The sequence below is a fragment of the Cetorhinus maximus genome, chromosome 17 (assembly GCF_964194155.1).
Source record: "Cetorhinus maximus chromosome 17, sCetMax3.hap1.1, whole genome shotgun sequence".
Taxonomy (NCBI): Eukaryota; Metazoa; Chordata; class Chondrichthyes; order Lamniformes; family Cetorhinidae; genus Cetorhinus; species Cetorhinus maximus.
Genome location: NC_135895.1, coordinates 17,275,961 through 17,298,533, shown reverse-complemented (window position 1 = coordinate 17,298,533; position 22,573 = coordinate 17,275,961). Strand labels below are relative to the sequence as shown.

At 41.1% G+C, this 22,573-nt stretch overlaps 1 protein-coding gene across 1 annotated transcript in view; it reads right to left on the bottom strand.

Annotated features, from left to right (window-relative positions):
* The window catches only part of hfm1 (helicase for meiosis 1), a 109,686-nt gene that overhangs the window by 63,220 nt on the left and 23,893 nt on the right, over positions 1–22,573 (bottom strand). Inside the window, exons 15-21 of the mRNA XM_078561898.1 lie at positions 18,169–18,263; positions 14,796–14,929; positions 13,153–13,200; positions 9,874–9,954; positions 9,667–9,758; positions 6,381–6,487; positions 2,736–2,783 (exon numbers count right to left, since the gene is read on the bottom strand). Coding sequence (XP_078418024.1) covers positions 2,736–2,783; positions 6,381–6,487; positions 9,667–9,758; positions 9,874–9,954; positions 13,153–13,200; positions 14,796–14,929; positions 18,169–18,263 — 605 coding nt within the window. The remainder of the gene's footprint in view (positions 1–2,735; positions 2,784–6,380; positions 6,488–9,666; positions 9,759–9,873; positions 9,955–13,152; positions 13,201–14,795; positions 14,930–18,168; positions 18,264–22,573) is intronic.

Below are 22,573 nucleotides of genomic sequence, written 5' to 3'. Positions count from 1 at the left end.
GACTGCAACCAGTCCCAAGGCTGCGGCCCAATGGATCCCAGAATGAGGTACGTCCGGGGTATTGGCCGAGGAGGGTTTGGCCAGTTTAGGGAGGGTGGCAGGGGTTGAGAGGGTGTTCTTTGGAGAGTAGGTGGGTAGGAAGGAAGGGGCAGGTACTATCATTGTGTGGGGGGGGTCCCTCATCTGCAAAGGGCACCCCCTGAATATAGCATTCCCCCTTCCTTCCTGTCCTTTAAAAAAACATTTTTAAAAAATGACCTACCCAAAAGAGGAGGGGTACTGCAATATTGATCAAGGAATCAATTACAGCAGTAAGGAGGGATGACATCTTAGAAGGCTCCTCAAGTGAAGCCATATGGATAGAACTGAAAAGCAAAAAAGGAGCAATCACATTGCTGGGAGTGTATTATAGGCCCCCAAATAGTCAGAGAGAAATAGAAGAGCAGATATGTAGGCAAATTTCAGAGAAGTGTAAAAATAATAGGGTAGTAATAGTGGCGGATTTCAACTTCCCCAACATTAACTGGGTTAGTCATAGTGTGATAGGTTTAGAGGGAGCGGAATTCTTAAAATACATTCAGGAGAGCTTTTGAAGCCAGTATGTAGAAGGTCCCACAAGGGAGGGGGCAGTTGTCCCTTGAGGTGTGAGATCTCTCTGGATGTGTGATGGGTTTGAGAGTATTCGAGTTGAGAGTGATGAGGAGAGTGGATCTGATGAGATCATTCCTTGGGTGGCTGTCCTCTTTTGCAGGACACTGGTGCTGACCATTGCTGCCTCCCATGCTGGATTGGTGACCTTGCTTGCTGGCCTTCGCCAAGAGTGGGGGTAGCAGACATCACGGCAGGTTTCCATTGCATCCAGAATGTGCTCGAGGGATGCATCATTAAACCAGGGTGGCTGTGTAGGGGGCGGCTGCAGTCTTCTTGCTTCTCTGGGCCATGTCTTCTGTGCAGCAGTCCTGGTCTTGAAGCGCTGAGAAGTGTGCGCACAGCTGCACTTTAAATATGGCACCTGGCATGATGAAGCAGTGAGGTAATGGTGCGGTGGATGAATGAGAGCCCGTCCACCATCAAAATCGTGTTGTTCCCGGGGTGCATAATTAATGAGGCGGCGCTGGGACGATATGGCGTGAAAATCCACCATTGCAGCCAGCAGGTAAAAGATCCTTTTTCCCACCTGCTACCGCACTTAGTGCAAATCTGGGACAATTCCACCCAATGTGTTAATGAGGAAATGGAGACCACCTCATGTCCCAGAAGATGAAATGTGGGCGATAGTACACTAAGTAGTGATACTATCTGGGTACCGGGATGAAATTTTAAGAGTGGCTCATGAAATCGCAATGGCTGGACATTTGGAAATTAGGAAAACTCAATCTAAGATACAAAAACATTTCTATTGCCCTGGACTACAGAAAGATGTAGTTAAATTCTGTCAAACATGCCACACTTGTCAAGTGATAGGAAAACCTTCAAACAGTAATTAAACCGACACCTTTAATTCCAATTCCAGTGTTTGAGGAAGCTTTTAGCAAGATCCTGGTTTCAGCAGTAGTTAGTTTTCATACAAGTTTCACAATTTTTAATTGCAGCTTTGTATTGTATTTCTGTTTATATGCAATGCAATGTTTGACTTTTGCAAAACATTGAATCATTATGTTGGAATCAATGGATACTAGGGAAGTATCAAAAGTTTTGAAATAAGCTAATGTAGTGCCAGTGTTGAAAAGGTGTAACGAAACCAACACAGGCAATCACAGGCACATTCGTCTTACTTCCATTTTATGTAAAATAATGGAATTGATTTTCAGGAGCGAACTTGAAGGTCATCTATATAACAATAACCTAGTTTATAACAGTCAGTATGCACTGAGAAAGTGACAAACCAAGTGAATTATAAAGCCCTGAAGTGTGATGTACCTCTGCAGTTTCTGCAGTGGGGGGAAATGCAGGGCAACAACGTGGGGGAGGTTGGGGTGGGGGGCGGTGGAAGTGCAGGGATAGGGGCGGGGCAGTAGCATGTTTGGAGAAGAAACTGATCAATTCCAAACAAGGATAGTTGTATCAGAACAGACATAGCTGGGAATCCACTGGAGGGCTGGTAGGCCATGAGAGGACCTATACATGCCTTTCAGCCAGTGGAAAGAACACCCACTTGGACTTTGGACCCCTGAATATTTTGAAAAAGATTTGTCTTTTTTCATGTTACCCTTATAAAGATTGCAGTTAAGACATCAAAAACCTAATTTTTGGGAGAATGGCCAGCCTTCTCCACAATTACTAGCCTCTCCATTAGGCAGGTATTTCAGAATTTCAGACACTCCACTCATGGTGTGTTCAGCTTTCAGTAATATTGTAGTTCAATAAGCTGCCTTGAATCTGCTCAATCTGGTGGGAACAGGTTACTGGTCATTATATCCAAGCTTCATTTGCCACTGGCAGGTGGGAAGTTAACTTGCCAGTATGATATCCCACCAGGGAGCTGCCATGAGTTAAATCCACCACAGTGTATCCTCTAAGAAACTGTGCACAATGGCACAAGAGCTACCAGTGTGTTCCAAATCTGATGTGCATTTGACAACTCTGAGCTGAAAACCTTAACTGATCATTTTTAAACTGTGAATCAAGCATTGTTACCATCAGGTACAAGTGATTTAGCAAATTATGAACACCTAAACCTAAGCAATATGTCAAAGCTGCTGTTAAATAAACATTGTGATTGTAAACTCTCTTACCAATTCACTTTCATTTCATTTGTTTTAATCTTTCCTTCTATAGGGAACCTGTGTTAATTGAATCAGAGGAAAGATCAGTACAACCATGGGGCAGTGTTTTAACTATAAAAACATCCATCTATCATAGGGAAAATATGACTGCACTGTTATAGAATCATAGAATGGTTTCAGCACGGAAGGAGGCCACTCAGCAAGCCAGGTCCATGCTAGCTCTCTGCAAGAGCAACTCAGCTGATCCCACTCTCTCGCCTTTCCCCATAGCCCTGCAAATCCTTACTCCTCAGGTGATAATCCAATTTCCTTTAGAAAACCATGATTGAATCTGCCTCCAACGCACTCTCAAGCACTGGATTCCAGATTCTAACCACTCACTGTGGGAAAATATTTTTCCTTATCTCACTGTTGCTTCTTTTGCCAATCACTTTAAATTGGTCTCCGCTGGTTTTCAACCCTTCTACCAACAGGAGCAGATTCTCCCTCATGGACCCCTCATGATTTTGAGCACTATTATCAAATCTCCTCTAAACCTTCTCTCCACTAAGGAGAACAATCCCAGTCCCTGCAATCTATCCATGTGACTGATGTCCTTCATCCCTGGAACCATTCTTGTAAACTGTTCTGCAACCTCTCTAAAACCTTAACATCTTTCCTAAAGTGCAGTGCTCATAATTGGATACAATACCCCAGTTGAGGACAAACTAATGTTTTCTAAAGGTTCATCATAACTTCCTTGCTTTTGTATTTCATGCCTCTATTTATAAAAGTCCAGAATCCCATATGCCTTTTTAATCACTATCTGAACCTGCTGTGCCACCTTCAACGATTTGTGCACATATACCCCCAGGTACACGTTCTTGCACTTGCTATAGAATTATTTTATTTTGCATCTCATTATTCGTCCTCCTAAAATGTATAACTTCACACTTCTCTGCATTAAATTGCATCTGCTACCTGTCTGTCCATTCTGCCAGCCTATTTCCTCTTGAAGTCTACTGCTATCAATGTCCTCCACACAGTTCATAATACTTTCAAGTTTTGTGCCATCCACAAATTTTGAAATTATGCCCTGTCCCCAAGCCTAGGTCATTATTATACATCAAGAAATGCAATGGTCCTAGTACTAACCCCTGGGGAAACCCTTGTAATGCCTTATTCCAGTCTGAAAAAGCAATCACTCGTCTCTATTCTGTCTCCTGTCACTCAGCCAACTTTAATCCTCTTTGTTACCTCATCAAAAACTCAAGTAAGTTAGTTAAACAGGATTTGCCTATTAATATCTTATAGTCAAAATCTATCATTTAATTCTAGAAAGTGGATTGCACAGTGCCTGTTCTCTATCATTCTGCATGCATTCATTCTGCGCCAGGTGTACACCGTACACAATATTGTTCAGGGTGCCATCTAGTCATTCAGGGTGTCTACCTGAAATAGACAATAGTTGGCCTAATATCTACTTCAGGCCCATTTCTAAAATAGGTTTGTGATAGATGTGACATGTATGCTGCGGACATTTTTTTTAAGGCATACAGTAGAAAAACTAGTGGACTTTAAAGGGATTTCTGGACATAACCAACAAAAAAGTCTACTTACCTGCACGTGGAGCCAGAGCAGTAGGGGTCCTCCTTGCGACTCCATATTAACACTGCGGGTTGCCACCAGATACTGTTCATCCCACCCTCCCAATTCTTCCCAACCCCACCAGTTCTTATAATATGTTCGGTGCTGGCATTCCAATGGGCTGATTTTCACTTTCTGTAACTGATGCACTGCCTCCTGGGGCATGATTGGCATCCAAAGTATCGATCATGTCCTGATGATGCAGGAAGTTCGATGTTGTGAAGTTCTCTTGCTCATCAGTTTCAGCACAGCAGATCACCTATGCTGCTGAGTTCAAACCTGACATTGGAAGGAACCAATTTCTAGGCTCTAATAATATAAAATTTAGCACACTGTGACAACATCATGATCAGTTCATCTTTTTCAGTATGTCACTTCCACCAGATCACACAACCCTTACGAATTTTTTTTCTCATTTAACAGCAGTTTTCCATAGTTTTGAGTTTGTAATAATAGAAATATATTATAAAACTACAAAACACCATTTAACAAAGTAGCCGGCAACAGACCACAGAGAATTCCAAATTGCGCAAAAAATGAAACCTAACCTTATTCTATGTAAAACAGGCTGCAGTTGATTATACATTTTTCTGTTTTCAAAGGTCAGCCATATATCAAAGCATTCAAAGAAGCTCTAAACTTTGCAATATGTGTCAAATTAGTTTTTAGGAGTTTGTAATAAGTACCGAATGGCATGTTCTCAAAACTTGTAAAATCTCAATGAAATTGTTTTTTTTATCAAATTACATCTGGAGATTCAACTCCAGGCCAGAAAAATGGCATCAGGAATTATTTTTCCCAGATTTAACCACATTACAAAAACCAACTGCTGTGAAGATGGTCCACATGCACATCATCTGCTAAAGCCGCACCTGTGTAAAATCATTCTTACATAACCATAGAATAGTACAACAGCATAAGAGGAGGCCATTCAGTCCATTGACTCTGCGTTGGGTCTTTAGAAGAGCAATCCAGTTAGTCCTGCCCTTTCCTCATATTCCTGCAATTACTTTCTCCTTTGAATATTTATTCAGTTTCTTATTGAAGGCTATGATTGAATTTGTACCCACCCATTCTAAATGCACATTGCATAAGAAGATTTTTCCTCAAGTCACCTCTGGTTCTTTTGCCACTCACCTTGGGTCTGTACCTTCTAGTTATTAAGCCTTCAGCCATTGGAAACAGTTTCTCTAAATAAACTCCATCTAAATCTGTCATAATTTTAAACACTGCTATCAAATCTCCACTTAGCCTTCTCTGCTCTAAGAACAGTTCCAGCTTCTCCAGCCTATTTATATAAATGTAATTCCGCATTCTTGGAACCATCCTAAGTAAATCTTTTCCGTGCCATCACCAAAGTCTTCATGTCCTTGCTAAAGTTTGATGGTCAGAATTGGATACAATACTCCATCTCAGACTGAACTAGTGTTTTATATAGGATCAGCACAGCTTCTTGGCTTTTGTACTCCATGCCTGTGTTTATAAAGCTCCGCATCCCATATGCTTTATCAATTACTTTGTTAACCTGTTCTGCCATTTTCAAAGATTGTGCACAAACAGCCCTTGGTTTCTTTCTTGGACCCCCATTCAAAGTGCATTGTCTCTCTTCATCCTTTCTAACAAAATCACCTCTCGCTTTCCTGGGGTGAATTTCTTCTGCCATGTGACCACCCATTTTCCCAGCCTATGTCCTCTTGAAGTCTATCGCTATTCTTGTCACTTCCAAGCTCTGTGTCACCTGAAAATTTAAGATTTAAGGTGGCAAACTGTAACAAAACGTTACAAGACTGGCAAAACTAAAGACACCAGTAAAGCAGTTATAAATAAGTTACTCATGGAATACTCTCTTGTGACTTGTTAAAGCTTGCTTAGTTATGCAAAAGCAATAACCGTTCTGAAGTTTCTTTTAAGTAATGTGGCCAATGTCACCTGGCGTTAATTCCTGTCTTTAGTATGTTAAAAGTATTTTTTTCATTTACAGTTAGCTGCACATCTCCTTGCAGTTCCAAACAACATGACTAGCATTACCTGATGGTAATTCTATTCTTGTCTTTGTTCAGTGTGTTAAGAATCTTCTTCTCATTTACTCTTAGTTGAATATCAGTAAATTCCTTGCAGTTGCAGATTAATGTGACCTATTGTACCAAGTATAATGTGAGATGTTAAATATCATCAGAAATAAACTTTGATTATATTTCCAAGCCAAATGTTGACTGCAGCTGAAAACATATAATTTTTCACAGGTGGCTCATACCATGGGAATCAATTCAGCTCAAAAGATACATTAACAACAACTAAAACAGAATTTCATCATATTAAATTTATTGTGATGTTCACATGTAACATATAGATACAGGTAAATGGAGTTCAAATACAGATCAGCCGTAACGTAATTGAATGGCAGATCAAGTGCAAGGGGTCTAATAGCCTAATCCGGCACTTTAATTATGCCAGTTGTGCTGTTTAATAATGTTAATAAATGTTAAAGCTTTGATATCCCAATAACCGTTACTTGCAGGCATACATTATTCAGGTTGGAAAACAAGACAGTGAATTGCAAGCTGTTTCTCCTTTTATACAAAAAGGGAGCTATCAATAAAATTACTTTAATTTTCCAAAAATATTGGAAGTTCGAGAGCATTTAACATCAGACAGAAACAACAACGTGTATAAAATTTGCTCAAATTGACACGTACAACTCAACCCTTTATTTAAACATAATACCAAATCACTCTCTTCTACTTCCCTTTTTAATAGTGTCCCTATTTTCACACCTCAAATTAAGTGCTCCATATCATGCTCTCTTTCAAGACAATGCTTCCAATTGTTAGCTAGTCATTATGTTGGACTTTTGCTCCTGTCAGCTGATATGGAATCCCTGTTGCTTCTCACTTCCAACCAATTTTTCCATTGCAACTTTCGGTCTTTTTTCAATATTTCTTTATATCACTATGGTCAAGACTTCGCTGACCTTATTTCTATGTAACTAGCGTTAGTACAAACCAGTTTCATTTCAAACTGACTGCAATGATAAGGAGGAGCTTTTCCTCTTATTTTCCTCTTTTATTCTTTCACCGGAAGTGAGAATCGCTGGCTAGGCCAGCATTTCTTCCCCATCCCTAGTTGTCCTTGAGAAGGTGGTGGTGAGCCGCCTTCTTGAACCAGTGCAGTGCAAGTTGTGTAGGTACACCCACAGTACTGTTAGGGGGAGGGAGTTCCAGGATTTTGACCCAGCGATAGCGGAGGAACAGCAATATAGTTCCAGGTCAGGATGGTGTGTAGTTTGGATGGGAACTTGCAGATGGTGGCGTTCCCAGAGTCTGCTGCCCTTGTCCTTGTAGGTGGTAGAGGTCGTGGATTTGGACAGTGCTGTCAAAGGAGCCTTGGTAAGTTGAAGTGCATCTTGTGTCAGTGGTGGAGAGAGTGAATGTTTATTGTGGTGGGTGCAGTGCCAATCAAGCGGGCTGCTTTGTTCTGGATGGTGTCAAGTTTCTTGAGTGTTGTTGGGGCTGTACTCATCCAGGCAAGTGGAGAGCATTCCATCACACTCCTGACTTGTGTCTTGTAGATGGTGGATGACTTTGTGGAGTCAGGAAGTGAGTTACACGCCGCAGAATCCCCAGCTTCTGATCTGGTCTTGTAGCCACAGTATTTATAAAGCTAGTCCAGTTCAGTTTCTGGTCAATGGTAATCCCCAAGGTGTTGATAGTGGGGGATTCAGTGATGGTAATACCATTGAATGTCAAGGGCAGATGGTTGGATTCTTTCTTGTTGGAGACGGTCATTGCCTGGACTTATGTGGTGCGAATGTTACTTGTCACTTATCAGCCCAAGCCTGAATGTTGTCCAGGTCTTGCTGCATTTGGACATGGTCTTCTTCAATATCTGAGGAGTCGCAAATGGTGCTGCACACTGTGCAATAATCAGCGAATATCCCCACTTCTGACCTTATGATGGAGGGAAGGTCATTGCTGAAGCAGTTGAAGATGATTGGGCCTAGGACACTGCCCTGAGGAACATCTGCTGCGAGGTCCGGGACTGAGATAATTGGCTTTCAACAACCACAACCATCTTCCTTTGTGCTAGATATGACTCCAACCAGTGGAGAGTTTTTCCCCTGATTCCCATTAACTCTAGTTTTGCTAGGGCTCCTTGATGGCATACTCTATCAAATGCTGCCTTGATATCCAGAGCAGTCACTCTCACCTCGCCTCTTGAGTTCGGAGTTTGGGCCAAGGTTGTAATGAAGTCAGCAGCTGAGTGGCCCTGGTGGAAACCAAACTGAGCATCAGTGAGCAGGTAATTGTTGAGTAACTGCTGCTCAAAAGAACTGTTGACTCCTTCTAACACTTTGCTCATGATTGAGAGTAGACTGATGGTGCAGTATTTAGCTGGGTTGGATTTGTCCTGCTTTTCATGGACAGGACATACCTGGGCAATTTTCCACATTGCCAGGTAGATGCTAGTGTTGTAGTTGAACTGGAACAGCTTGGCTTGGGGCACAGCTAGTTCTGCAGCACAATTCTTTTCAGTACTATTGGCCGAATGTTATCAGGGCCCATAGCCTTTACAGAATACAGTGCCTTCAGCCATTTCTTGATATCACATGGAATGAATCAAATTGGCTGAAGACTGGCATCTATGCTGCTGGGGACCTCAGGAGGAGGCTGAGATGGATCATCCATTTGGCACTTCTGGCTGAAGATGGTTGCAAATATTTATTTTACACTCAATAGCCTGGACACAAATATTACTTCAAAATCTTGTGGATCGGAGTATGCGCCTGTAAAGGAAATTGCACAATTCTCCTCCATTTAAATTAACAAATGAAAAATTGGGGTTGGTTCTTCTTCTAGGCTTGCTAGGCCATCTCAGAGAGCAATTGAGAGTTAACCACATTCCTGTGAATTCTGAGTCACATATAGGACAGACAAGAGGTTTCCTTCCCTAAATAACATTAATGAACCAGTTGTGGATTTGTGAAAATCCAGTGGTTTCATGGCCACTGATACGAGCTTTTTATTCCAGATTTACTTAATTAACTGAGTTTGAATTCCCAAGTCCCATGGTGGGACTTGAACTCATGTCTCCAGATTATCAGTCCGAGCCTCTGGATTAATAGTCTAGTATCATAACCACTGTGCTACCCTACCCAAACAATCATAGCATTTTACTGTGGTCAGAAAAATCATTTAGATGTTTGTCAGATCCACCTAGAATTTTAATAATGTGCAACTTGAAATAAATGCAACATAATTTCTAGATCTTCAATTAAAACTTTCTATCTGTTGTTTCAAATGAGTTATCAAATTACCAGTTCAGTTAAAGTCTCACTTCCAGTGACCAAGTAGAAAAGTTTCATTGTTTCAAAAGCAATGCAATAACGAGCCATTAGTCTCCCAGTTTCTATTAAATATAAAGGAAAAAGTTAACATACTACAATATCAATAATAGATAGTGTTATGATGCTGTTAATTTAGAGTAGAAAGATTTATCAGAACGTATGCAAAGATATTTTCACCTGTAGGCTTGAAATTGATCTCTTCATCCATTTTTATCAAACCAATAGAAGACAATGCATGCAAATTCTTCAAGCATAATTCTGTTTAGTAATAAAAACTTTTTATTACACATGACTGATCTGTTTGTAATATCTTACAAATGAACTATTTTCATTCCTACATGGATCTCAGCTCAGCTTTCAAAGAAAATAGTGGTCCAAAAATCCACAGACCATATCAGCTGACTCTGACAGAGCCCTGCCCAATCGGAATACATATATGAAATTCAGGCACATGCCCCTGTACAGTCACCCATTCTGCCCCACCCAATGTTCATCTATTAATTTCCACGGCTTAAAAATTAAAGTAGAAATTAGCCCATTTTTTTCTGTATTGTTTGTGCTCCTGGTGAGCAAGCTCCACACTAAAAGTACATTCATAAACAGCAAATTATTAAATAACTCTAGTTTCAGTGCATAGTGAAACTTCTGCAGGTGATGCTAACTTGTACTGTAAATGCACTTTGGATGTTGTCCATTGTAAATCAAAGGTTATGACACACAGGAAGTTATAAGTCAGACAATTACACTCCAGTATCCTTATTGTAAACTGTATCAACACATATGGATGGCACAGGTAAAGAGAAGCTGTAGAATTAGCTCATTGTAAATTTGCACTTCAAGTTCAGCATTGATGGCAACAGAGGCCTGGATTTTCGACATGACGAAGAGCCTCTCTGTCATTGCAAAAATCCCAGAAATGGCTGAATATCCTAAGGCCAGCCCCCAAACCCAGCATTTCTCATTTTCACAGGGAAGGGATTAGAGTCAGGCCAGGGCTCGCACATGCGTGATTCGAGGAGGCAGCTGGCCAGTTTAAATCACCAACTGCCTCCTCTGAAGTGGGATTTTGGAAGAACAGGAGTGTGGAACCCAGAGTTAGAAAAGGTAAGAGGAGGTTTGAACTTGGTGGATTCTTATGGAGAGGTAAGGTACCCTTTGGGATTGTTAAAATTGAACATGATTATGAATTTTTTATGCATAAATTCATTGAAACTATCAAGCTGTAAAAGAGGTGCCCAGCTGTCAAGGAAATGTTAAGGAGCTGTCCAGCTGTCAAAGCTATACAGGATGTGTTAAACCAGTCAAATCTGTCAAAGCTATCCAGGGAATGTCAAACCTGTAAAGGTTACCCAGCAAGTGTCAAAGTTGTTAAGGAACTGTCCAAGGATAATAGGTAAGTTGGCATGGAGGGGTAAGGGCAAAGCATGGTGGGGGCATGGGTTGGCAATGTTACCTTAGGGGATATGGGGCAATGGAAGTGGGTAGAGAGACATTAAGTTGGCATAGGGGTGTGAAGGGCCATTTGGGGGGGTGGGGGGTGGCTAGAGGGTAACTAAGCTGACATAGGTGTGTGGTGATCATGGGAGAAAGGTGTGGGTATGAATTGACATAGGTTGGCATGAATGGGGTATACGAAGTGTGTGAGGGGACTGAGGGGGTGAGGGAAGATTTTTGTTTTATTATTTTTTATATATATTTAAACACAGTGCCAAAGCACCAAGGCAGGCCTTGCGCCCAGCTTGCGGATGTGTTCTGGAGTCGCCTGCTCCGATTCCTGTTTCAACCCACCCCAACCGAAATTCCCACGTGTGAATAGCCATTTTTAAAGGTCAGTTTGCTGAACTGGTAAAGCTGCTGACTTGGTAAACCTGACTCAGGGATGAAAATCTGGGCCAGAGTGATGCTAAACTTGAAATGTATAAATTGGGTGCAAAGGGCTAAATCAACTCGAGTGTCCCACTTAGCTTTGCTCCAGCACCAGATCAGGTGTGATTTCAGATACAGGCAGCACATACGTTGTATAAGAAACTTTCCTGGGTGTGTCCTTGGACAAACCAGATCACCTATGTGCAGCAAATGCTGGAAGATTAGGCGTGGGTTGAGCACATGCCTAGAAAAAGAATCCACCTAATTTTCTGTTAATTCAAATGGAGGAAAATTCTGAAGGTTCTTTCAGAGAAATATACATAAGATTTTAAAATCTTATTTGAGTTCAGGCAATCCAGTTTGCTCAGGTACAGACCCAAGAAAATTTCCTCATATCACTGTGGAGTTGGCCTGAAGTGAAATTGGTTTGTACTGATGGTTAAAATCACTCTGTGAATGGGTTTTCAATCACATTTTACCAGCCTCTATCAGTGCCAGTACGATTTCCAGAACAATACTTCTGAAAGGAATATTTAACTTTCTTGAGTTTGATCTGGGTTTTGCGGGCAGGATGGAAATGGTTACAAGTCTGCAAAGACTAATGGTTGGAAAATCAAAGGCGTGGTGTTAATGGCATGTTTACTGAAATATTAAGGTTAAGGGAGGCATTAATTGAATAAATACTTTGAGCTTATATAAAGAGGCACTTCTGGGACACTGGGTATTGGTTAGGAATGAGGCAGACAGCTGTAATGTTGCATTCTGTAATAAATCTAGTATTAAGTAAAGGACTGGCGTATGGTTTCCTACTTCACCAAATGGCTTCAGAATGAATTAACATGTGGGACTATGGAATTTTCCGATGTGTGTTTCTGGTACACACCAAGCATGTTGAAATCCAGACCAATGTTTTCTCATAATGGAAAAAACAGAAGTTGTGTATTTTAGCCTCCTGCATGATGCCAGGAAATGACACAATCAGCTATTGTGATATTTAAGAAAGGGCTTGCATTTATATACTTCCCTTCATGACCTCAGGATGTCCCAAAGCACTTCACAGCCAATGAAGTACCTTTAAAATATAGTCATTGTTGTAGTGTAGGAAGCACAGCTTCCTCACTACTGCACTGAAGTGTCAACCAGGTTAGGTATTCAAATCCCTGGAGTGGGGTTTGAATGCATAACCTGACTCAGTGGCACGGGTGCTACCATTGAGCCAAGGCTGCTATGTTTATCAACAAGTCACAACAAAACCACTTATAACATGAATTTATTTTAAAATTATCACCTGCATATAAAATGGAATTACTTTCTTTACTGTCATTAGAACTAATTAAATGTCAGCACTAAATTACATGAAATAATAGAATTGCTGAAAACCAGGATACATTTCTTAACTAAGGAACTATAGGTCTAATGCAGAACTTGAATGGAAAGGAAAATTGGGCAGGTCTAACGGGCGGCTGATCCAATATGGTCAGTTTTACACCCTTAAATTGCAAATGATGCTTGTTTCAAGTATTTCAAGATGGTAGAGACTCCTACAATATGTCTCAATTAGAAAGAAAGGGTTAAAAGTAACATAAGTACCTTGCAACTTTGCCTCAATTCCAGCTCTGTCAAGTCCAGTAGCAAAACCTCGGAAAAGATAAAGATGTTATGTTCGAAATCATTACATTCTTTGATGATTTTAAATATTCATTATTAATTTGTATGTATGTCATAAGATCATAGATCATAAGAAACAGGAGGAGGCGGTCACAGTTAATAATTATTCTTCAGTTCTCTACCCAAAGGCAGGTCTGACCCACAGCGCCATGACCTCCACCATGGTTCGGGTAAGGAAGACCTGAATCCACCCCGGCGAGAACGGGGTTTACTAACTACTAAAACGTAATTAAAATCTATTGGGATTAATCTTAGTTGTATTTTAGTTTAATGCATTAATTTGAAATTTCTTGGTCTGTTACTTTAACAGAGACGTTAATGTACTTATTAAAAATAAATTGATATCACCTCCTTATGAAATTGCATCCTCCATTGTGGTTCTGGTTATATGAATCTCCCCTACTCCGTTGTGTACAAAGCCATTACTTGACCAGGGTGCAAAAAAACCAAGTTATGTTTATTGGGCCAACAAATGAGGAAGTTTTTTTATTTTTGAGCTCATCATGATCAGAGTCATTAATATAGGGATATGGAATACTTTTCCATGTTTTGCATTCCCTGTCAGCAGTCCCAGATCCAGTATGGCACAGGCTGGATGAGAATAAGATTCCTGCTGACAATCTTAAAGTAGGACAACTGCAACTTCAGAATAATATCCCCTTTCTATCAGAATGGTCTCTTCCATCTCCCACAAGCAGCATTTTTATTGCCTTTCTATAATGCTGCAGGAAGTTTATTTATATCCATTACAAATTAGGTTGAGATTTCCCAAACTAATTGTACGTTGGACCATGACAGCTGGCAGGCAGAACTTTAATCTCATCAATCTGGATTAGATTTGAACACAAATCCAAGAAGTGAAAAGACAATGGGCAGAATCTTCTGGCTGGCATGCGGGTGGCAGAGCCCACACGCCAGCGCTTAAAATGTCACACGCTGACGTTGCGCGAGCGACCCGACGTCAGCGCACGGCATTCCGATATTTCGGTCGGCGACGCACGCCCGCCATTAATTAAAGGCCTTGTTAAGGCCATTAACTCTCCAATCGACCAGGATTTTGAAGGGCTCATGCGAACTTCGGGTCGGCGCACGGGCCCAACGGGCAGGTGGGTAATAAATTTTTTTTTACAAACCTCATCCAGTGGCGGGATGAGGTTTGATATTGGGTTTAAAAACTTTTAATAAAGTGTTTGTGTTCTTCACTAACATGTCCCATCTCATGTGACATTTTCACATGAGGGGGACATGTTAAAGATTTTTTTATTTTTCTATTTTTAGAGTTTCACAAAGTTTCAGAGATCTCTCTGAGGCAGCACTTTGTCTCAGGGAGATGTGCGCATGCGCGGAAGAGCAAACTCTGACAGTTGGGGAATCCCTACTACCCCCCCCCCCCCCCAGCCCAGGAAGCGCTGTCGGGCAGCCCGCTGAGGCCTGCCCACTTAAAATGGCGGAGGGGCCCGTTTCGGCAGCGGCGATCGGTTGCCCGCCCGCCCATCAAAGGCAAAATTCTGCTCAATGTTTCATCTAATGTGCTACTCTGTTTGTTAGGAAGCATTCATTCTTACCATAGTGGTTTGGGTTTTTAAGAGCTCTTATGTAAAGAAATGTTGATCGTATCCACTCCAAAGCAACATTGACATCAGTTATGGTGTTCAGTATTATCTCTGCATTCAAATGTTCAACAAGGTGCTTGTGTAAACTACCAACAGAAACAAGTGTGAAACTTTAAAATTCATAATCATTAAAACTGGTCGTCTGGCACTTTCAAATGAAACCTTGGGAAATATTTTATATTTATTAGTTTTATTCAGGAAATCTAAAACCATTAGATAAACAATGGGCTACTAAAAATATACAAATTTTCAAGTGACTCAGTCAGTTTTCTGTCCACTTTCAATTTTTCTTCTGTTATTTATTCAATCCCTTCATGAAAAACCTAGTCTTTGCTGGGTCTTTCCCAAAATGATATAGTTAGAAGTTAGCAATTACAAGATTAAACTTTTAACATATCACTTCATTATGTTAAACATTAGTTTGTGAAACACTGCAACAGCACATTGCTTAATTACACTGCATTCCGTCTCCTTATTTCTTTCTCATTGATAAGATAAAAAAAGATTATGGTGGTATTGTTCATAGTCAGTTGAGAAGCCACTATGAGGTGAAAAGCTGTGTGGACTATTCTCCCATCTAGTGGGTAGGAAGTGAGCATGAGCCAGGACTAATAACATGGAAGCCTTCCATGTGAAGAAGGTTTTAGGTCAGAGGCGGTATATCATTGGAACTGACTAATTCAAGAAATCTGAATTCAAAGGAAAGACAGATAAACTAGGGGTTTTCAGCATGGAATAGAGATGCCTGAGAGCTGAGCTTAGAGGTATGTAAGTGTATCAAGATGGGAAAAAGTTAACCCACAATATAAGTTAAAATTAAAGTGTGGGAGCAGAGGTAGGAGACAAGAGACAAGTGGGTAAATGATAATCTTAAAATGGGTATCAGGAATAATTCACATGGAGTGATCAATATATGACGTAAATTTCCCAATAGTGCAAGAGCTATTGAGCTGAATTTAAAAGGTGGTGGGGTTTCCTGTCCCACTACCTGAAGAGTCTCCAAGGAACATTAATTGGCTAGAGAGGAAACTTCTGCCCCTCATTCGGGAGGCAGTCCCATGTCAGAGACCTGGCGGCCAATCTGATTGGCCAGCAGGTCTGTAGCCCCAGAAGGGCCAACGGGAACTGTGGCCAATGCTGGGACTACAGCAGTCTGCAGATTCTAAGTCTGAGAGCCAGGTATAGGGGTCTCACGGTGGGCAGGGGAGGGGAGACCTGGTGGCCGGGGTGGGGTGGGGGGGTGTTGGGTGGGAGGTCTTGATGGAGACACTTCCTCCCACCAGCCTTAAAATTGAGGTCAGTTGGGAAGGGGCCCTTAAGTGGCCAATAATTGGCCACCTAAGGGCCTCAGCTGGGACAAGGAACTCAACCAGGGGCCCATAAAATTCTGCCCCTGGATTTGTTTAAGAAACAATTAGATGCTGCAGTGGAACGTTACGATACGTCTGGATGGAGGAAATAAGATAGGCTGGACCTTCCATATTTATATTTATTCTGTGATCCTGAGATGCGGTTGAGGACAAAATATTTGCAATCCAAAAGGGGTCTCCCCCAACTCATGACCCTGCACTGGTAGCACTACATCTCCAGTGACAGAAGTTGCTAGTGCACAATAAAAAGAATCATAGAATGGTTACAGCACAGAAAGAAGCCATTCAACCTGCCAAGTCCTTGCCTGTAATAAAAACAGAAAATGCTGGTAAAACTCAGCAGGTCTTGCAGCATCTGTGGAACGAGAAACATAGTTAAGTTTCAAGTCCACCTGACTCTTCTTCAGAGCTGGCAGGGGCCATGCCTGTGTTCTTATAGCAATTTAGGTAGTCCCACTACCTAGCCCTCTCGCTGTAGCCCTGCAAATTTGCAGAATCATAGAATCATAGGTTTAATTCCCACACAGTGTTGATATGTGCCTATAGTAGTATCTGTAGCATTGAGCAGTATGTCACTGACCTCTACATGCTTTATTAATGGAAAGAAAACATTCAGAGAGTTTGCAACATTCCCTCTAATTTGTTCTTTGCTGTGTGCAGCCATTCATTTAAGTACATGGGCCCTTTATTTTTTCTGGATGTCCACACATGCACTATTAATTAATGGGGCCAACTTGTTTTGGCTTGCATGGGAACTTCCCGGTTGCTGCGCAGCCTAGAGGGAACAGTGAATGCATGGTTAAACTCTCAACCATGTTGACAATGAAATGCAATACTTATGGACAGATTCAGGAAAGAATTGTATCAATTTTTAGCATTTTAAAATATGTTAATAGTTTTCATGATTAACAGCAATATATTGTATTGGACTTGATATTATTCCCCCACCCCCCCCAAAATCAAGATTGCAGGAGAGATTCAGATGCAGGGACAATTAAAATTTCAAAACAGGAATGCAAGAATATTGGGTGACTGATCACACATTTAGATTAAAATTGCCTGAAGGAGGTTTATGACTCAGAGCCTTTTCAAAAGTAGTAGCTTTGTCATTTTTAATTCTGATTCTCTCTGCTGATTCACCTACAGTGGTCCTCCTGGCGTTACTTTTCTTGCTTGCTGATTGAATACAATTTTTGTGATCCCCTCGACTTCAGTAGAACATTTACATACTTTACATGAGACTTTGTATAAGGTTGTTTTATTTCAGGACAGTATATTTACCCATAATAACAATCTTTTGTTGCGTGACTTAGGAGCCAAAAATTGAGGCAATCTAGGCCATGTCTGTTTCACCACCATGGCTATTATCTAATCAGTTCATCTGGGATTCTTTATTTATTTTGATGTAATGAATCATTTTCCTATCAGTTCTGACAATGTCATACCATATAGTTAGAGTTAGTTGTGCTGTATAGATACTTAATTTTGATTAATACATGTTTCTAATGATTGGCTTGCTTAATTTATTGTTGATGCCAAGTTCAAACTCAGTGGAGCTGAAAACAAAGCATGAATAGCTGAATGACCACAATTACCACTAATTGAAATCTTGTCTAAAATGTATTTACAACTGACAGTCCGAAAGTAGAGCACTTGGAGGCTCTTCATCAACAAAGGAATTTTTCAGCTTTTCCCTATTTACCTTAATATATTTCTTGTCCAAACTCCTGGCAAGGCTTGCCTCCAAAAACCTGAACCACACAAAATCTACAGATAAAAGCTTTGATCATTCATCTGCTCAGAGTCTGTACACATAAACTACAGGGAAGTGTGTTCAAAAGGTGATGGTATTCTAACCAGGAGTAGTATTTTATTTAGAACTACTTCTTTGTACAAATAATTTTCTATGTGCTTTCTGTACAGGTGGTTTAAACCAATCATATATATTAAGATACCTGCTTTCTATGGTATGTGCTCCATCTAACATCTGTGTGTACTTGTCCTTTGTTTGGGTCTTTGTCATGATAACCACTGTGGCTGTTGTGTCAAACTGAAAGAAAATTACAGAAATATTCAGGAGCTTAGACCATTCTCATATTTTTATACATATGCATGCCGTATACAAATGGCTTGGATTTTCCTGATCCCACCCCAACAGCAGATTTCTTCTACCCACTCCTTTGATCCTGCCATGATCTCAGCCCAGCTTCCTGGGTTAGGTCATTAGGTATTCATGGTAGCTCACAGGGGATTCCTGCCAGCCTGAGGGTTACCAAATATTGTTGGATGTATTCCTGGAGGTTTGCTTATGTGACCTTTGATCACATCTTCATACCTTCAGGACAACCCTGTTTAGAATCTATAAATTATTTTGAAATCTTCTGCAGGCTGCACAAAACTTACTACCAGGGTTGCCAACTCTAGCTGGACATATTCTGGGAGATGTCAGTGGAATTAACGTCATGAAAGCTGGTGGCGTGATGCAAGCGGGATCCGAGAACACGAGAGGAAAACAAATCAACTTTAGCTAGGCAGACAGGACAAATTTACAGCGAGGGTGAATAATGATTAAAGTTTAGAGGAAAAAGCAGCTTTGCTCACTCTTAAGGGACTTAATGCCAAGATCCAACACCATGATTTCAAACAGGGATATTAAATGCTGCTAAAACGGAGGAGAAAATTTCTTTTTCTCTCTCTCCATCTCTGTTCTTAATGAACTGAAGTGATCTGAACCCCCGCTCGCGCCCTCAGATTAATGCTCGCTGCTCGTGCCAATCCCTCAATTAAATTCAAACCCCCCAGTCCCATTGCAGCCCACTGAAATTCCAGGCAGAGTCCTCTTGCTTTTTTTTGTTTAAGATTTGAATTTGATTGTGGGTTCTGCATCGGATGTTATGTCATGGCGTGGCATTGCCTCATGTCGGCAGCCACAGTTTCTTCCCCTTCTTGGTGGTTGCTAATGAAGAATTATGAGACTGATTTGTTTAAAATACAGTTTTAAAATCTCCCAGATTAGTTTCTTTGGCCACCTGGAGATTGATGCCGATTCCAGTAGACTCCCTGCCATTCCAGGAAGGTCGACAACCCTACTCGTTCAAATTCTGGTCACTCTTCCCTGTCAGCACTAGTACTTTTGTGCACTATTGCTCTTCCATAGTTTTTCTGAAATTTTGCTAGAAATAGCAGAAGTTTTTGTAAACCTGTTTAACATTTTGCTACAAAAAACACCGATAGGATTGCTTTCCCACTATTGTCTCCTTGAAGATTTCTTGTGTAAATAATTAATTCTGTACATAAAACAAAATTTTTTCTTAAAACCCTTAGGAAGAATCAGCATGTTGTAATACAAGGAGGATCACATTGATTCAAATTATGTTATCAGGAGATATCACTTTATCAAATGCCACAACTTACCATAGGCTGAATATAAGTTGAACAACACTATTTAATCCCTCACAAGCACTTTACCAAATGCCACAATTTACCATAGGCAGTGCTGAATATAAGCTGAAAAATATCATTTAATCCCTCACAAGGATTTTCCAAGAAGTGCAATTAACTCCCCAATATAAACTAACAGTAGTGCACAACAGATCAAGCATCAGACTGGATTGCTATCAAAGCAAAACACAAGTATAACAGTATTTTTTCTACAAAATCAAATCAGTACCGTCCTTTGACAGATCAGATAAGAACAGGACTCAAGGCTATAGAAGGGAGGAATGAAAAATAAAGACTTGGAACGTCTCTCTCTTTTTCTAATGGCTGAAACTTGACACTGCTGTAAGGTATTGTCCCATATTGCTGGCTGCCTATTCTTACTGCGTGGACTTTAGCTGTTTGAAGTAGGTTTTGAAAACTGACTTTTGAGCAATTATTAGGAGATTTAGGTTTTACCTATCAATAGAACCTCAGAGTGTAACTGTGGACTATAAAGACATGAACCACCAGTCAAAAGTACTTTTATCCAGGACTGCTTATAGCAGTGCTGGACAGATTGACCCTCAGTTCTGGAAGACTCTCAGCTAATCCATAGGGTTGGCAACCCTAGCCAGTCCTTCCCACTTCCACCCTGCTACTCCAACATACCCAACAACTAGCTTTCGCTTCATTCATAACAGAGTGGTAACTCATATAGGCATTTTCTGGGATCCATTTCCTAAGAGTCTGTGGTGCAGAATATCTTCAGATCAGTAGACTATCACAAGGTCATTTCGAAATTAAACACTTTAATTGCACAGTACATAAATATGTTAGAAAAAAATTAGGGCATTCAGTTCTTCACACAGCAATCTCCTAATCTCAGCCAGGAAGGCATGGCAAGAAGAACCAAATGGAGATTTAAGCAAAATTTGATCAGTGGGATTCTGTGAAAATGAAGGTCTCTGTTTCCCTCTCCACTTCTATCAACCAACAATTTTAACACTGCTGGTTTTGTCAACGGATGAGACTCCCATTAGACTGTGACGGGATTAACAAATACAAACTGGGGTCCCATGACATACATAAAACCTTGATCGTGCATTGTGAAAACACTGTACTGGCCAATTTTATCTTGCATTTTACTATATATTTGCATTTTAATGGATCAGATGTAAAGGGGCCCAAAATTTTCTTGGAGCCAAAGCCTCAAGAATTCTTAATCTAACAAGTTTTTCTGCCGTTCTATTAATTAGCATTTTTTTGTTAAGGGATTGGGATAGATGCGAGGCCTTCAGCAGAAAGACATGTGGCATGCATCTCAAAAGGAGGGCTCAGGAAAAAAAATCATTTAGGAGCCTCTGCATTAGATAATGGCTGCTCTGTACCTTAACACCAATTACCTGAGGAGGCATAGTGATAATGTCACTGAACTAGCAATCCAGAGACCCAGGCTAGTGCTCTGGGGTCATGGGTTCAAATCCCACCACGGCAGCGGGTGGAATTTAAATTCAATTAATAAATCTGGAATATAAAGCTAGTCTCACAATAATGGTGACCATGATAACTATCATCAATCGTTGTATAAACCTATCTGGTTCACTAATGTCCTTTAGGGAAGGAAATCTGTCATCCTTACCCAGTCTGGCCTATATGTAACTCCAAACCCACAGAAATGTGGTTTACTCTTAACTGCTCAGTTCAAGGGCAATCAGGAATGGGTAACAAATGCTGCTCTTGCCAGCGACGCCCACATCCCATGAGATATTAAAGAAAACAAAAACTGTTTTTGTTCCATATCCTTTGACAGCAATATATTTTGTTAGCTATGGGTATCAGGTTTGAAAATTTTAATTACCCAAAATCCACAATCTTTTGCGTTAGAGTGTTCCAGATTCTAATTACACTGTAAGAAAAATGCAATTTTTACCTAGCCTAGCTCTAATTTAAAGATTATGCTCCCTTGTTCTTGAATTCTCCCACCAGAGATATAGTTGATCTGTACCTGCCTTATTCAAGCCCTTTATCATTTTAAACACTTATTTAAAAATTAATTCATGGGATGTGGGCTTCACTGCTTGGGCCAGCATTTATTGCCCATCCCTAGTTGCCCTTGAGAAGGTGGTGGAGAGCTGCCTTCTTGAACCGCTAAAGTCCATGTGGTGCAGGTACATCCACAGTGCTGTTAGAGAGGGAGTTCCAGGATTTCGGGTGGAATCGTCCCAGATTTACACAAGTGTGGGAGCGGGTAGGAAAAAAGTTGTTTTATCCACCGGGTTTAATGGCGGGTTTTCGTGCTGTATCATCCCATTCCTGCCTTGTTAGCTGCCACAGGAAACACGCCATCTCGCTGGTGGGCGGCTTCCGACTTGCCTGCAATGCTGTTAACCTCTTCGCTTCTTCACGCAGGTCGTATATTTAAACTGCAGCCGCACGCATACTTCTCAATGCTTACTGCCCAGGAGGGCACTGGTGAAGACATGGCCCCAAAAGCCAAGAAGAGTGCAGCCCCCCAATTCAGTGACACATCCCTGGGATGTCTTCTGGACATCATGGAGGCCCGCCACAATGTCCACTATCCCTGCTCTGGCCGCAGGAGGCCCATTAGTCTCACCACTCTGGCTTGGGAGGCTGTGGCAGGGGTGGTCAGTGCCAATGTTGCACATAAGAGGTCGGTCATCCAGTGCAGAAAATGGATGAATGGTCTCATCCGTGCTGCCAGGGTAAGGCAGCCATCTCATTTCTCTAAACTCACACACTCAAGGCCATAACACATTCACTGGCATCTCACTTCCTACCAGCTCAAAGGACATCACCACTTAGTCTCTCACACGCACCTTCACCATCTGGCCTTATCTCCTCTGGAGACTACTTCCTCAGCCCCCGAGGCCACTTGCACAGATCAACACACTCCCACACACACACCCTGGGATACTCCCC